This window comes from Pseudorca crassidens, chromosome 8 (genome assembly GCF_039906515.1).
Source record: "Pseudorca crassidens isolate mPseCra1 chromosome 8, mPseCra1.hap1, whole genome shotgun sequence".
NCBI classification, from domain to species: domain Eukaryota; kingdom Metazoa; phylum Chordata; class Mammalia; order Artiodactyla; family Delphinidae; genus Pseudorca; species Pseudorca crassidens.
Window position 1 is genome coordinate 88,396,309 of NC_090303.1, and position 16,350 is coordinate 88,412,658.

Genomic DNA, 16,350 nt, shown 5'->3' on the forward strand with positions numbered 1-16,350 from the left:
CTTTCCCTTTTTTTATTGATATATACGTTGCTCTTCATGGAACAGGTAGTGTCACACAACAGAGGAATCAAAAGCACTAAAACGCCTTGAAATATTAGACTAGTGTAACTTATAGTTGCTTTCATCCAGTCTGCCAAAAGAAAACATTATGAAGGCAGTAATCTCACCTTGCAGTCAAACAACTTGAATAATGATAGCATTAGAAGGAAAGCAGTGTCTACATCCAGTCCTGCAGACCGAGTTAGTGAACATCTCGGACGATGCCAAGGCTGGTAATAAGTTTAAATCTCCATCGCTATATTTCCTTCCTCCTTACACGTCAGTTCCCTTGAACAAAATTCTTTTTTGTGTGTGTTTGCCATGATATTTTAATTTATTGAAGTCTGTTTCCACTGAGGAGAACTTAACCTTTTAATTCTTGACAGTCTCTCCAGGCTTGTCTCTGTGCTTGGCTGAGTCTAGGAACAGATGCAGCTCTGAAAGCCCACAACTGCAGATATGCCTTCCACGACATATGTAAGGTGGACACCTCCCAAGTTAGCCAGTAGTGCCTCGCCAAATCCCATGTCCCCTAAGTCCAGGGAGCCCTTCTTCCAAATGACACTGCATCCTCTGAGAAGGAGAAGAATTTTCACATGGAAAAGCAAAAGATACTAATAAATGGAAATTGAACCTCAAGGTGGATGGAATTATATCTTTTAAGTACCTTGTTGCTATAATTAAGCTTAGGACTCTTAACCTGGACAAATCACTTGCTAAAGAATAATTATTACTTGTGTTTATTATTTATATTAATATTCAGTGAGTTTTACGTGCTATTGTCCGAAGCAGTTTATCTACATTAACCCATTCAATACTCCCAACAGCTGTAACTTACTCAGTGTTCCCAACAACATTCTGAAGGTATGTTATCTCCATCTTACAGAAGAAACTGAGGCGGAAGGAATTTGCCATTAGCTCTTGGTCACAATAATAAGTAAATAGTGGAGACGGGACTCAAGGCCAGCCTTTGAGGCTCTAGAGAATTCAAAGAACTTTTGAATTAAATTGCCAAATTATTGTTGATGATCTTTGAGAAATTATGGGGAACTGGATACACAACAGAAGTCTAGACATAAGGAAACGTAGTTCACATTTTTGCTATTTAGTATTTTCCTGTAGAAAATGGCCAAATGCTATTAAATATTTTATCAATTACTTGCAAGAGATAGAGAAGGTAGGTTTATCAAATTTTCCCAAAAGACCTTTTTAGGGCTTTTAACCGATTGTAAGTAAGCTCTGTTTGAGTTAAGGAGAATGCAGCACATCCTGTTCCCTCGCCCCACACCACCCCAGGAAGATTCTAGGCTTACACGCAAGGAGCACGGCTTCTAGAACAAGGGAATTGATCACTCTTTCTAGACAGGTCAGACCACTCTGTGGTATTTATTATGTTTGGTCCTAAGTCCCACATTTCAAGGGAAATACAGAACAATTGGAATTTTTTTTTGGTGAATTATGAGAATTATAAAATGACTCAGTTGGATTATTTGGAGAATAGTTGAAAAGTCTGGGGACATTTAGCCCAAAAAGGAGAAGACTTCAGGGAAGCCAAAAGAGATATCTTTAGTACTTGAAGTGCTGACACAATTAAGAGTGATTGTTAAGTTGGCAGAACCAGGGCCAATGATTAGAAGTCAATGACAACAGACATGGCTTGATGTAAGATGGTCACATCTTTCTTAGATGGAATAGGCTGCCGCAAGAGGAACTGAGTTTCCTTTCACAAACATTTGTGTGGGTGTGCAAGCAGAAGCTGAACAGCCACTTGAAGATGTACAGATAACACAAGCATAGACCACATGGTTGGGCTAGATTACTAAGTTCACTTCCAACTCTGAGCTCCTGTTTCTGTCATTCTGTGAATTGATGCAAGACAATCAGCTGGGCTTTTATGTTTAATCAAGTACCGAAATAGTCTGTCATGTCTCAGATGTCTGATGCTGCCAACACTAGTATTAGCCAAATTGATAAAAACAACATGATGAACAACAAAATCATATGTCATTTCAAAAGCTATCTGTAGGCATCTAATGAAATGATTGGTGTTTTGTCCTCACCCCTTCTTTCAGATCTGTCTCCTGCTCAAGATACCCACGTGAATGTGGATCTCCCACCAGTGTCAGAGCAGATCATGCAGACTCTGAGCGAACTTGCAAAATCTTTCCAGGACATGGCTGACCGCTGCTTGCTGGTCCTACACCTGGAAGTAAGGTATGACACAGCCAAGCAGAAGACTGTGATTTAATTGCACTGTGGGTCATAAATCACTCGCTTATGTCTGGAGAGTGTCACTATCATTTTTGGTTCATATTATAGATGTCTTTTTTTTACACTGAAAGTGATTTTTAGTGTTAAAGTTTTTAAGCACATGCTGTATTGTGAATATGGTGGTTTGGAGTTTGCATGGCCTATGACATCAGAATGATCTAGATTGGAATGTCTATACTAGTTGGCTAGGCCATCTTAAGTCAGTTAATTAACTTTACTAACTCAGTTTCCTCCTCTTAAAAATAGGAACAGTAATTTCTAACTTAGAGATTTTATAAATGAAATGATAAGTTATAAGTACAATGCCTACCACAGAGTAAGTGCTCAAAATATGGTAGCTTTTCGACTATGATGACTTTATTGCCATTGATATTTTTAGTAAGGTACTATGCTAATCTATACTAAGAAGGGAGTATACAGATGCAAGAACCATGATCCCTTTCTTTAAGAACCTAAAACCAGGACTCCTCCGGTGGCGCAGTAGATAAGACTCCGCGCTCCCAATACAGGGGGCCCAAGTTTGATCCCTGGTCAGGGAACTAGATCCCACATTCATGCTGCTACTAAGAGTTCACACGTCACAACTAAGAAGCTGGCAAGCCGCAACTAAGGAGCCCTGGAGCTGCAACTAAGGAGCCCACCTGCTGCAACTAAGACCCTGTGCCACCAAATAAAGAAATAAATATTAAAAAAAAAAGAACCTAAAACCCAATTGAAGACATTAAGTTCAATCATAATTCAAGAAATTTCCAAGATATGATATTCTTGGACTCTTGCTTCTTCCCCTGAAGTGTAGAATATTCTGATTAGCTTTAGTAGACTCTATTATCACACCTCTAGAAACAGTAGGAAGAAAAGACCAGCAAGTCTCCAATCATTTATTTATTCATTCAATAAATATTTATTGAGTGCTGTCTTTGTTCCAGACAGTGGTCTAAGAATTCGGATACAACAATGACAAAAACACTCAAGGTCCCTACTTTCATAGAGCTACATTCTAATTGGGGTAAACAGCCAGTGAGTAAATAAAAAGGGAAATTTCAGGTTAGTGTAACTAAAAAAAAAAAATAGCAGAATGGAATTAAACCACGCTATCAAATAGAAATATAAAGTGAGCTTACACATGTGAACCACATAAATAATTTAAATATTCTAATGGTTCCATTTGAAAATGTAGAAACACGTAAATCATAATATATTTTATCCAACCCGGTATATCCAAAATATTATCATTTCAATGTGGAATTAACATAAAAATTATTTATCTATTTTGCATTTTTTTGTCCTAAGCCTTTGAAATCTACTTCATCTTTTATGCTACGGCCCGTCAAAATTTGGATTAGTCACGTTACAAGTGTTCAGTGGCCACATGTAGCTATTGTTATACTGGACAGTGTAGAGAACGGCTAGGGTTGATGAGAAAGGGAGATCTGGTATTTTGTTTCATAGATAAAATGGCCAGGGAAATTGTGCCGAGGTACCAAGAAAGAGCCATCTGTACAAAGACCTAGTGGAGAAGAGTTTCAGGCAGGGAGGGGCACTCACGAGGTCCTGAGACAAAACCAAACTGGCAGATTTGAGGAACAGAGAGGAATCCAGTATGATTGTAGCCTGGTGAATAAGGAGGTGGGGAGGAATGGAAGGAAAGGTAAAGAGGCAGGCTGGAGCCTGAGCACGTGGGGTCATGGAGCCCGACTCATCATAGGGTCTTACAGACCACGTGAAGAGTTGGGATTGTTTTATTTTTTTTATTGAAGTGTAGTTGATTTACAGTGCTGTGCCATTCTCTGCTGTACAGCATGAGTTCATATTTTATTCTAAGTGCATCAAGAAGCTATTAGAAGGTTTTAAGCAAGGGGGAGATATTCATTCATTCATTCACTCATTCACATTTTTAAAAGATCAGTCTGGCTGTTGTATGGGAAAAAATTGCAGGGAGAAATATGAATGGAAGCAGAGGGATCAGTTAAGACCAGATATGAGCACCAGAATGACAGAGGTGAAGGCGTGAGAAGTGTTGGATTTGGGACATGTTCTCAAGGTAGAGCTGATGTATTGATAGATTGGATTGGGTGCAGGACTGGTGGCAGTGAGAGAAAGAAAGGACTCCAGGAAAACCACAGCTTTGGGGCCAGGACTCCAGGGAAACCACAGAGCAAAACTATGTGGATGCCAAGACCATTGAGTGAGGTGAGAGAGACTGAGGGACTGAGAAAGGTTGGGGGAGGGGTAGAAATCAAGAATTCCATTTTGGTGATGTTTGGTTTGAGATGCTTATTAGACATCTGGATACCAATGTCAAAGAGACAGTTGGATATATAGTTTTGAAACATCAGGATCAAAACCCTCAGGATCTGGGGCTTCCCTGGTGGCGCAGTGGTTGAGAGTCCGCCTGCCGATGCAGGGGACACGGGTTCGTGCCCCGATCTGGGAAGATCCCACATGTCGTGGAGCGGCTGCGCCCATGAGCCATGGCTGCTGAGCCTGAGCGTCCGGAGCCTGTTGCTCTGCAACGGGAGAGGCCACAACAGTGAGAGGCCCGCGTACCGCAAAAAGAAAAACAAAAACAAACAAACAAACAACGCTCAGGATCAGAAAGTGTATAGTAATACATTTTATTTTGTATTACTGTGAGACATTATTAAAGTTGATAGAGTATTGCCTTTTTGTTTCAAGTCCTTAGTAGATTTAGGTTTTAAAAATGTAAATAGGAGGCTTCCCTGGTGGCGCAGTGGTTGAGAGTTCGCCTGCCGATGCAGGGGACGCGGGTTCGTGCCCCGGTCCGGGAGGATCCCACATGCCGCGGAGCGGCTGGGCCCGTGAGCCATGGCCGCTGAGCCTGCGCGTCTGGAGCCTGTGCTCCGCGGCGGGTGAGGCCACAGCGGTGAGAGGCCCGCGTACCGAAAAAAAAAAAAAAATGTAAATAGGATTTTGGTTCGTATGTTTGGACTCCTGTTAGAACTTGGCTATCTTGCAGGTGTGCTCAGGCAAAGCTTACTTGATAACGTATTGTTGATGTCACTCCTTTTGTATGCTGCTTGCTTTTTTCATTCTTCATTATCTTGTCCAGTGAGTTACTTCTGTATTGCTTGTGGAGACCTTCGAGTAGGGCAACTGAAGTAGCATGGTAGATTTCAAGTCTATTTTACTCAGCATTATTTCTGATCTTATTTCTTACATTCAGTTGTTGAGAAATAAAGACTTTTCCTCTATGATTTCTGATTTGTTTTATGATAAGTGTTCGATTTGTTTTCTATTTATTTACAAGCTGACAGTGAAATAAATCGGGTATTTTCTGTGAATAAGATAAACGCAATCGACAGGGGGAAAAAACACCCAGTAACACTCTGATGCCTCTGTTACCTGGGTTGCATAGAAAAACAAGGGGACATCAAATTAATTACTATCACGGCTCCTGGAATTTATGCCATTGGTTGTGTGGGTTCACAGTGTGCTCTTCATTTGGAATTATCAGCCTGTAGTGTGTAGTCAATTCCAAGTTGGATACTTTCAAGGCATCTTTGCCTTACCCAAAGGTCTTTGAGTAAGATCTTTTCAATCCTTGACCTCTATCCTGCCCTTTTTATTTTTGTACATATTGGCAGTACTGTTCTTAATAATGCCAAACATATTTTAGTCATTGTTTATTAACTTTACAAGAAACCATTCAACGCTGTAACACCTATTGCTATATCTCCTTCATCATTAGTTTAAAAACAGAAAAAGATCATTTTCAGAATAGATAACAAAAAAACACTGAGTTTTAGAGTCCTGGATGCAGAATTATCTTTCCCTGACTTTAAATGAAAACAGTAAACATGTTTATTTTTTCCAAATTAAATTTCCTTATGTCTTCATTTAACATGGTTTCAACATTCAGGTTGCTTTCCTATGAATGTGCTCCAAATTGTCTTTGTTCCTCTTCAAGTATGGTACAAAAAACTAGACAGAACACTGCATGTACTGCTCAGATAGTGAATGTTGACACAATTTTATTCATTCCTTGTCACAGTAACAAGCTTTTGTTTGTACAGTTGATGATAGAAAATTAGTAAGGAAAATCTCAACTAAATCATTACTGTAGTTGTCCAGAGCTAGAATAGAGGAGATGGCTAAGTGCTCTGGGCACCCATGGTGGGTGACTGTGGAAGAAACCATTAGCACATAGAAGGCAGGAATCAGGTGTGCCTCCTTCACTGCTCTGGCTCCAGAACCTGGAACAGTCCTGCTGCGTGATAAGCGCTCCGTGACTCTCGAGAATTAGCTGGTTTGAAATCAAACCCAGATAAAGTAAGTGTGGGTTCCCCAAACAAAACCTGTTGCTCATTAAAGAAAATGAGCTGGTTTGGAGATCATTTTCACTTGGCAGTCCGTGACATGTATTTAAGAGGTACAAAGACTGCATGGCCAGCATCATCCTTGTCACCATCAGCAGCTAAGGTTTGTTTTGTTCCCATCCCACTGTAAAGGAGAATTAGAACTCAGGCCCTGCGGTCCAGGAGCTGGTACAATGAAGAAGTGGCTAGTTAGGCACTGTCTCTGGCACTTTTACCCAAGAAGCCACTATAATAAGAGAGCACAGATAGAATAGACAAAAAAACTTAATGGGAAAAAATTAATGGGGAAAGCTAGCAAGTCCAGAACAACTTCAAATGCCAAAGATTTGTCTTATTCTCTCAAATATTTTATATCCATAGCCCATCTTTTTCTTTAACATTGTTAAAACCAAAAAGGGTTCTCCCCGCCTGTGTGTCTATCCACACGTACTCTTTTTCCTCCTAATAAACACTTTATTTGTTTCACTAAAAAAAAAAAAAAAAAAAAAAAAAAAACCGAAAAGGGTTCTCAAATCCAGTAGGTTCTGTGTTGAAGGACCCATCCAAAGAGCATGTGACATTTTACCTGTGTCACTGTAGGTCACATTTAACCACTAAAGCAGTGCTTTTTTACAGTTTGAATCATAAGGCATGTGACACCCCCAAGAGATGAAAGACATGGTGAGACCATTAAAAATTGTTGACGTTGTTTTTTTTTTTTTCTATTTGAACTTTAGAAGAAGAAAATTAAGTTGCCATTTGAGTCTAAGATGCTAAGAATGTCACCTTTATCAGCTGATTTCTCTCACCATCAGGAGGGTTCTAAGTGGGTTGCACAGTAACTGCCTGTCGCTGTTGGTATCCTAAGTGTGCACTTTCTGAAAATCAACCATCCCGCTGTGTAATCAGCAATATTTGCAGAAAACCTTAATGCCAAAGTTGTGTTAAGGTCAGCAACAACATGCCAGAATTCAAAAGAAAAAGAAAAAAAACCTTTTTCTGAATTTGACATTTGCCAATGACTGTTTTAATTTCTTTTCATCTCTAATCATTTTGGGAGAGGAAGATAATATCTTCAAACAGTTTTTATCTCTCCTCTCTGCCACTCACTTCAGGATCGCATAAGCACTCACCTCCAATTCATAGTAATTTCCTACCTAAGTAGTCTCTACTTCTAATTTCTACCATTCTCCACCATTAATTCACCCTTTATACTGTGCAGAGTCATCTTGCCAAAGCTCATATCTGATTATATAATTTCACCTCTTAAAATCCTCTTAAGACTCCCTGTGACTTCTCACATAAAGCCCAGAGTCCTTAGATGGCCTCAAAGCTTATGATGACCTGGCCCCTGCACATCTCCCCAAGCTCACCTCACGCCTCTGTCATGTGATCTGTATGTACTAAAAGGAACTTCCGGACATTCCTTAAAACTGTCCTCCATTCACACCCTCATGCCTTTGTATTGATATGTGGTCTTCCCATCGTCTGAGGTTGTAATGTCTGTAATTTACTGTAAAAATACTTTAGCATTAATGTCTTGATTTTATTTTCAACTAAGAGTTACTTAGTTTAAACTTCAACCGCAGTAGCAATCAATTTCCCTAGGCGTGAATCCCACTCCAGGGTTGATCAACTTTCATTATACCAAAAATGTCACATTCTGGAGGGACTGCAACTGATGCCGTTACTGGTATCCTGATCAAAGCCATATACTTTAATAATTAGCACGTGAATGTCAGAATGAGCTTTTATTGGCAAAATTAATCATTAGTTGATTAGCAACTGTTAAGGTGATCACCTATCATGAAAATGAACTAGTAGTCAAGATACTTGGATTCCCTTCCATGAGCAGGTTATAAAAATATAGCACATCCTTTGTAAAACTTAGCTTAAAATGGATCATAGCTCTAAATGTAAAACCTCAAACTATAAAACTCCTAGAAGCAAATATAGGAAGAAATCTTTGTAACTTTGTTTGGGCAAAGATTTCTTAAAGCTGACCCCCAGAGTACCACCCATAAAAGAAAAAACTGGTAAATTAAACTTCATCAAAATTTCAAACAATTCTTTGAAAGACATTGTTAAGACGAAAAGACGAACCAAAGATTGGGAGAAAATGTTTACGAAATGCGTGTCAGCTTGTATCCAGCATATATAAAGAACTCTCAAAAGTTAATAATAAGAAAACAAGTCAATAAAAAAATTAGGCAAATGATGTGAACACAAACATATATAGATGGCAGGACTTCCCTGGCAGTCTGGTGGGTTGGGACTTCGCCTTCCAATGCAGGGAGTGTGGGTTCGATCCCTGGTCAGGGAGCTGGGATCCCACATGTCCCTTGGCCAAAAAAACAAAGCATAAAACAGAAGCAATATTGTAACAAGTTCAGTAAAGACTTTTAAAATGGTCCAAATCAAAAAAAAAACTTTAAAAAAAAAGATGTATGGATGGCAAATAAACACATGAAAATATGTCCAGCATCATTAGTCACTAGGAAAATGCAAATTAAAACCACAATGAGACACCACTATACATCTATTAGAATGACTTAAAAAAATTTTTTTTAATTGATAAGCACTTGACATTATCCTAAGAGAAATAAGCTAGACAAAGAAAGACAACTACTGCATGGTATCACTTATATGTGGAATCTTTTTTTAAAAAAAATCACAGAAACAGAGTAGAAAAGTGGTGGCTGGAGGATGAGAGAAATAGGAAGTGGCTGGTAAAAGGGTACAAATTTCAGCTCTAAGATAAATAAGGTCTGAGGATCTAATGTAAACCAGAATGACTAGTTGATAACACTGTATTGTATAATTGAAATTTGCTGAGAGAGTAGTACTTCATGTTCTCATTGTTATAAAACAGAAACTAACACACCATTGTAAAGCAATTATACTCCAGTAAAGATGTTTAAAAAAAAAGGCTAAATATGTGAGGTGATGGGTGTGTTAATTAACTAGATGAAGGGAATCCTTTCACAGGGTGTACAGATATAAAATTACCAGGGCAGGGCTTCCCTGGTGGTGCAGTGGCTGAGAGTCTGCCTGCCGACGCAGGGGACACGGGTTCGTGCCCCAGTCCGGGAAGATCCCACATGCCGTGGAGTGGCTGGGCCCGTGAGCCATGGCCGCTGGGCCTGCGTGTCCGGAGTCTGTGCTCCGCAACGGGAGAGGCCACAACAGTGAGAGGCCCGCGTACCACAAAAATTACCATGGCATACACTAAATATCTTATAATTCATTGTCAATTATACCTCCATAAAGCTTAAATTTAAAAAAAAACCTGACAGCAGTAAGTGCTTTTGAGGATGTGGAGCAACTGGAACTCTTGTACATTGGTAGTAGGAAAGCAAAACAGCACACAGCTGCTTTGGAAAACAGTTTAGCAGTTTCTTATAAAATTAAACGTCTATGTCCCATATGATGCAGCAATCCCACTTGTAGATATTTACCCAAGAAAAAGGAAATGTTATATTTACACAAAAACCTATACACGAAGCAGCTTTATTCTTAATCACCCCAAACTAGAAACAACCCAGATGTTAGCTGGTGAAGGGTTAAGTTGTAGCACATCCATACGCAGGAGGCCACTCAGCAATCACGAGGAATGAACAGCAACATGGATAAATCTCAGATTGAAAGAAGCCAAACCCCAAAGGCCACATGCGGTATGATTGCATTTATATGGCATCTGGAAGAGACAAAACTGTGGGGACTGAAAATAGAGCTGTGGCTGCAGGAGCCTTGGGGTATAAGAAGGGGTTGACTTCAAGGGTGGCACAAGGGAATTCTGGAGGTGATGGTATTGTTCTATAATTTGATTATGCTGATGCTTATACAACTGGCTGCATTTGTCAAAGCTCATAAAAGCGTACACTAAAACGGGTGAATTTACTGTTTGTAAATTATCTGTCAATAAACCTGACTCAAAAAAAAGAAAAATTATGGTTAAGCCTATAGTTGCATCTTTGGGGATGATGCCCAAGGCTGTGGCCATTTGTTTAGGAATATTTCTTGTTACCTGATGCCAACTCTAAGCATAACAGAATCCTAACTCTGAATTGTCATTATGTCTACTCCCAGTCAACCTTCCATGTCAAGATCAGACAGAGAACCTAAAACAATCCCTAAGCTTACAGAACAACCTGTTTTCAACTATGCCTGCCAATGGATGGTGCAGGGGGTTTGTATGTTTGTTTTTAATAAATACCTGTATGAGTGGTAGAATTATTTGGCCTGCAACGTCTTTCATTACAGCTTAATACAGAGGTTATGGAGTAGCCAATTCTTACGCATCTCAGAGTTCCTTGGCAGTTAATGATACCTACCAAAAAGAACCTAAGAATTTTACATTATCAGACTGACTCGGGGCATTTCAACATAGGAATGTACTCCTTCCTCAAGCTCACTCAGATATGTCCTCTGTGACCGGTATCACCTCCTGTTCTGAACCTTTCCTCTGCAAACTTCCATGGCACCCTGGGTACACATGCTTCTGAGTGAGAAACTGTCATCTTTGGGTCATTTTTTTCTTGGTCATCCCCATTAGGCTGTGGCGTCTTTAATGGCACAAACTGTGTCTTACATTCCCAGGGCCTAGCACAATTTCTAACACACTCATACATGTTCAGTAAGTGTTTTGGTTAAGTAATAGGTTAACAATGCTAAATATAATATCGCCAGCCCCCGTGCTCTCTACTCTTTCTATGTAGTAGCTCCTCGGAGCACCTTATGAGGTATGTGTTGTTATCATCCCCATTTTACAGATAAGGAAACTGAGGCCTAGAGAGAGAAAGTAACTTGCCTGAAGTCACATAGCTAGTAAATGGCACTTGAAACCAGTTTCAAAGATCTGTGACCTCTGCCTCTCATTTTCACTACAACAGTATCTGCTTGAAAGAGATAATGCTTTTCACTCTATGCAAGGAATCTTGTCATGGAAAGGATTTTAAAGCTCATCTACTCTTCACCCCCCATGTATGGATTAAACAAGCGAGGATCACAGAAGCTGACTTGTTTGAGATCACTCCGTTTTTCTATAGAATAACTTAGAAGGCTTCCTGGTGAAAAGGGGGAGGGACACATTAAAATGTACAGGGCCACTGCTGTCTTAAATTTTGGGGTGCTCTGTCACAGGAAGATGGTTATTTTCATCAGAAGGAGTTATTACTAACTGCTTTCCCCATCCCTCTCCCTTTCAGGGTTCACTGTTTCCACTATCTCATCCCTCTAGCGAAGGAGGGGAACTACGCCATTGTCGCTAATGTGGAAAGTATGGATTATGACCCTCTGGTGGTCAAGCTCAACAAAGATATCAGCGCCATTGAGGAGGCCATGAGTGCCAGCCTCCAGCAGCACAAGTTCCAGTATATATTTGAAGGTCAGACCCTGCCTCTGTCCCTGGGAGTTTGGGAGGAAGGAAAGGTGAAGGTTTTCCTGATTTTCTCTATTACTGAAGTTCAAAACTTGTAGGAAAAGGTTGTTGATTTTTTGTTTGTTTTTCCTTTTGGTTTAAAGCTGCAGTGCCTAGCCTCTGTGTGTGTGTCTAGGTAGGCAACAGTATGGCTTCCATCTGCTCCTTCTTCATAAGGAGATTTAATCCGAGGTAAGGCAGATGGCAGCCAGGCTGCCTCATTGACATGCTGCTCATGAGAGCTGGGTAAATTTGCAGAGTGGACCACAGATTAACTCAAGAGGAGCTCATAATGGAAAAAGAAACACACACACACCAAACAGAGACAACCCTGAAAGATCCCCTTGTTGGCTAAAAGTATCACTGGAAGAGGAAGGTTTCTCTCAGAGAATGAATTGTTGTCTGAAAAACACAGAAACCTCTGATTAGCAGCAGTTTTAAGAAGGCTGCATCCTTAAATGCCTTCAGGGTCAAGCAAGTAAGGAAGGGTGTGAAAGACAGTACTTTCCAAAGGCATTCGCCTTCAACATTTAAAAAAATGCACCGCCAGCCAAATCATTTTCATGATGAATTCCTCCAAAGGACCCCTTTTAGGATTTCAAATTATATCCCCTTTTATTCTTGTTCTGCTCGGTTTATATGTGGACTTGGGGGCCAAAAGTATCTGTGGCATCTCACAGAATTGAGCCAGTGTCATTTAAAACAATTAAGAAGGTACTTAGCGCAAAGGATTGTGGCAGCCTAAAGATGGAAAGAGAGTGTCAACGCATGACCATGTCTTGCTTTATGAAATGGTCCTGTTCTAGCAAATGTGGACCCCTTGCCCCCTAAAAAAATCCTGTTTTCCCATTAAATTATAGTGATGGAGATCTGTTCTCAAGGGGAGTATCCCTAAAAGACTTTAGCCAGAAAGTATGAAACAAGGTTGGCTATTAGTCAGCCCCATGGCTCTGTGAATTGGAGACTGCAGCAATAGTCTGCAGCTTGGCGGTACAGGGCGCATCTAAGAAATCACTTTCCCGGCTACGCAGAATTCCCTTCGGGCTCTTGACAGTGGTTCTTCCAAGCCCCACGTATCAACATTCACATCCCAGAGGTTTCCTCTCATTTTGACCAGACAGTTCTTAACATCTAATTCTGCTGGGCAGCAACATCTTCTTGAGATACAGGTATAATCCTCTGACATAGAAGATATTTTAGCTATAAAAAAAAATCATAAATTTGAGAATTCCTATTTAAAAAGCTAGCTATCCCTCTGTGATATCACTTTCCAAATTCAAAAGGCATAACATTGAGTTTCCCAAGTTGGGGAGGTGGCAGTGGTCTCAGTCTTCTTGGTGTGTCAAGAAGGAGTATTTAATTTTTTTTTTAAGGAGTATTTTAATCACAGATATTGTTTAGAATTCCTGATGTATAGTGATAATACAAAGCAGACCAACTTTTAATTGGTTTATTATTATAATTGCTTATACTTAATTGGTATATACATTTCTTTCTTTCTTTATTATTCTCTACAAGCATCGCATTGCCTCGTAGCCTCCAAGTAGGGCAGACCGCACTAAAGCACTGCAGAACAAAATTCTGCCTGAAGTTATGGGCTCAGGAGAATCACAGCAAAATAACCTACAGAGATTTTTCACCTAAACTGTCTTGCTTTAAATGTAGAATCCGTGTGTGTGTTTCTTTCCCTTCGAGTGAAAAGCTTTTTACTTCGCTTTCAAATAGTAGCACATACACACGAATTTGTGGTCTTGAAGCAACACTGGGTGAGTGTAGCTGAAGCAAGAGACAGTGCCTTCCCCTGTCCTTTTTCTATATTTATCCGAATCAAGGGAAAACTCATTCTGAAGACAGAAGGAGCCATTGACCCTGAAATTACGCCCTGAGATAAAAATCGTAGGCCGCTTGTGACTAGTCAGACTAACTTTAGAATTCTGGGGAGAACATCTTGCCAGAGTCCAACTTTGTAAGAAGAGAAGAAGAAGGAAGAGAGGTTTACTTACTTCCAAGTATTTAGAATTAAAGTCTAACTTCTGAGAATGGTAACCCACATGGGCCTCGGGTTGTTCCGAACCAGCATTCCTCAACTTCATTACCTAGGGTAACCTGAATGGGACCTCTTAGTTTGTTGATGTACTACCCAGCTCTTTGCTGAATTTCATAGACCTTGAGAACAAATCACTTAACGATACCCCAGAGAAGTGCACAGGTGTCTTGCAGGAACTCCACAGTTAATGCATGATCTGCTTTTCCTTTGCACTTTGTTTCCGATTACATTCTCTCCAGTTACTACTTCAGAAGTATACTCCATTATCAGTGTTGAGGTGTAGTAACATGAATGCCAATAGCCCATTTTCTTATTTTTACTTATGTAGGTTGCCAATCAACGTTTGAGCCAAAAGTACACCCCTACCTGTTTTGTAGGAGGAAAAGGAGACCAAACAGATCATCATATTTACATGTGTTCTTCTCTGCTTTAAAATAACTGTACAGAAAAACAAGAGTTCTTTGCACTTCAGTAGTTTAAAGCAACCTGGCATGTACTCTAAGCCCTGGAATGGTGGCTTTAGCTGTATATGGCAGTGCTGGAGCTGCAGATATACCAGTTTTTTTGCCAGCAGAAAGTCTTCCCATTTGTAACTACTTGGGCACTGTCTAAATACTCTGAAATCATTGTAAGATCAGCTGGTCCAACCATCAGAAATAAGTTTTCCTTGGTCATTTAAATTTTCTGAGCAGTAGAAGAGAGAAATCCTATGTCGGTTAAAGCATGATGGCACTAATCTGTCTTCTCTTTCCTCCCCACTGCCCTGTGCTGATCCCTCAGGCCTAGGACACCTGATCTCCTGCATCCTTATTAACGGCGCCCAGTACTTCAGGCGCATCAGTGAGTCTGGCATCAAGAAGATGTGTAGGAACATTTTTGTCCTTCAGCAGAATTTGACAAACATCACCATGTCTCGGGAGGCAGACCTGGACTTTGCAAGGTAGGAGGAAAGATTGGGCTCAGTTCCTGTACCAAAGCCAAGGCCTCATTGTCTATCAAGTCATTTTTTAAAATGGGTTCTTAGTACTTAAAAACTTAGTTTAAAAAAAAATGAGGGCTTCCCTGGTGGCGCAGTGGTTGAGAGTCCGCCTGCCGATGCAGGGGACACGGGTTCATGCCCCGGTCCGGGAAGATCCCACATGCCGCGGAGCGGCTGGGCCCGTGAGCCATGGCCGCTGAGCCTGCACGTCTGGAGCCTGTGCTCCGCAACGGGAGAGGCCACAGTGGTGAGAGGCCTGCGTACCACAAAAAAAAAAGAGAAACAGAAGTGACGGATGTTAATTAAACTTATTGTGATTATCATTTCACAATATATGCATATATTGAATTATTATGTTTACATCTAAAACTAATACGTCAATTATACCTCAATTTCAAAAAAAGGAAGAAATGGAACAAATAGATGTACTTTGGTTATAGAGAAGGTAATTCTCTAAAATTCTATTGGATGTTTAACAACTCTTAAACAGGTGATTTTTCCTATTGTCGAACCTAAGTTCTTTTACTACAGAACTTTAGTAACTTTGTTTTCTAATTGTAAAAGTAATATATACTCATTGCATAAAATATGTAACATAAAATATAAAGAAGAATATATAAACATTAGTCATAAACTTTTAATCTAGAGACTATGATATGTGATACACTTTCTCCTGGTTTTTGTACATGTGCTGTGTGTCTTGGTGAGTTCTCATGGGCATGCATATCATTTCTCTTTACAAAATTGTTAATGGGTTTTTTACTCATTTAATTGCATTTTCCTATATCAATAATAATCTGTGAAAGCATGGTTTTTCCCATATCCATTAATATCCCTTGAAAGTATTATTTTTAACACCTGAACAAATGTTCCATGGAGTAAGTAAACCATAATTTAGTTATCTACGTATACGCAGACTTGTAGACATTTGAATCTTTTACATTTTCTCTCATCCTAAATAACGTGTTGAATGTAGTTTTACATGAATCTTTTTCCTCATCTCTTCTATCTTTCCCAGTTGAAACCCATCCCCCCTTCTTTTTTTCATTGGGGGGAAAATGGTTACTCATCACTACTCGCACTGTTACTTTATGTAATTGAAGGTTCTTTTTTAAATAGCATTTTCACTTTCTCTTTTCTAGGGTTGCTGATCTCAGTTTTTAGTGTTTCCTTATAGTACACTTTTTCAGATACAAGAGTTAATTTTTTTCTCTCTTCATATGGTATCAACACTAGCCATACCTTTGGAGCTTTAATGAAAACTCAAGTTTTGAACAGG

The 16,350-nt window shown here is 39.8% G+C and overlaps 1 protein-coding gene across 2 annotated transcripts in view; it reads left to right on the forward strand.

Moving 5' to 3' along the window:
• Window positions 1–16,350, forward strand: part of EXOC4 (exocyst complex component 4) — an 804,198-nt gene that overhangs the window by 733,038 nt on the left and 54,810 nt on the right. For both annotated transcript variants that reach the window (XM_067747055.1, XM_067747056.1), the window contains exons 15-17: window positions 2,112–2,253; window positions 11,834–12,012; window positions 14,873–15,032. In XM_067747055.1, coding sequence (XP_067603156.1) covers window positions 2,112–2,253; window positions 11,834–12,012; window positions 14,873–15,032 — 481 coding nt within the window. The remainder of the gene's footprint in view (window positions 1–2,111; window positions 2,254–11,833; window positions 12,013–14,872; window positions 15,033–16,350) is intronic.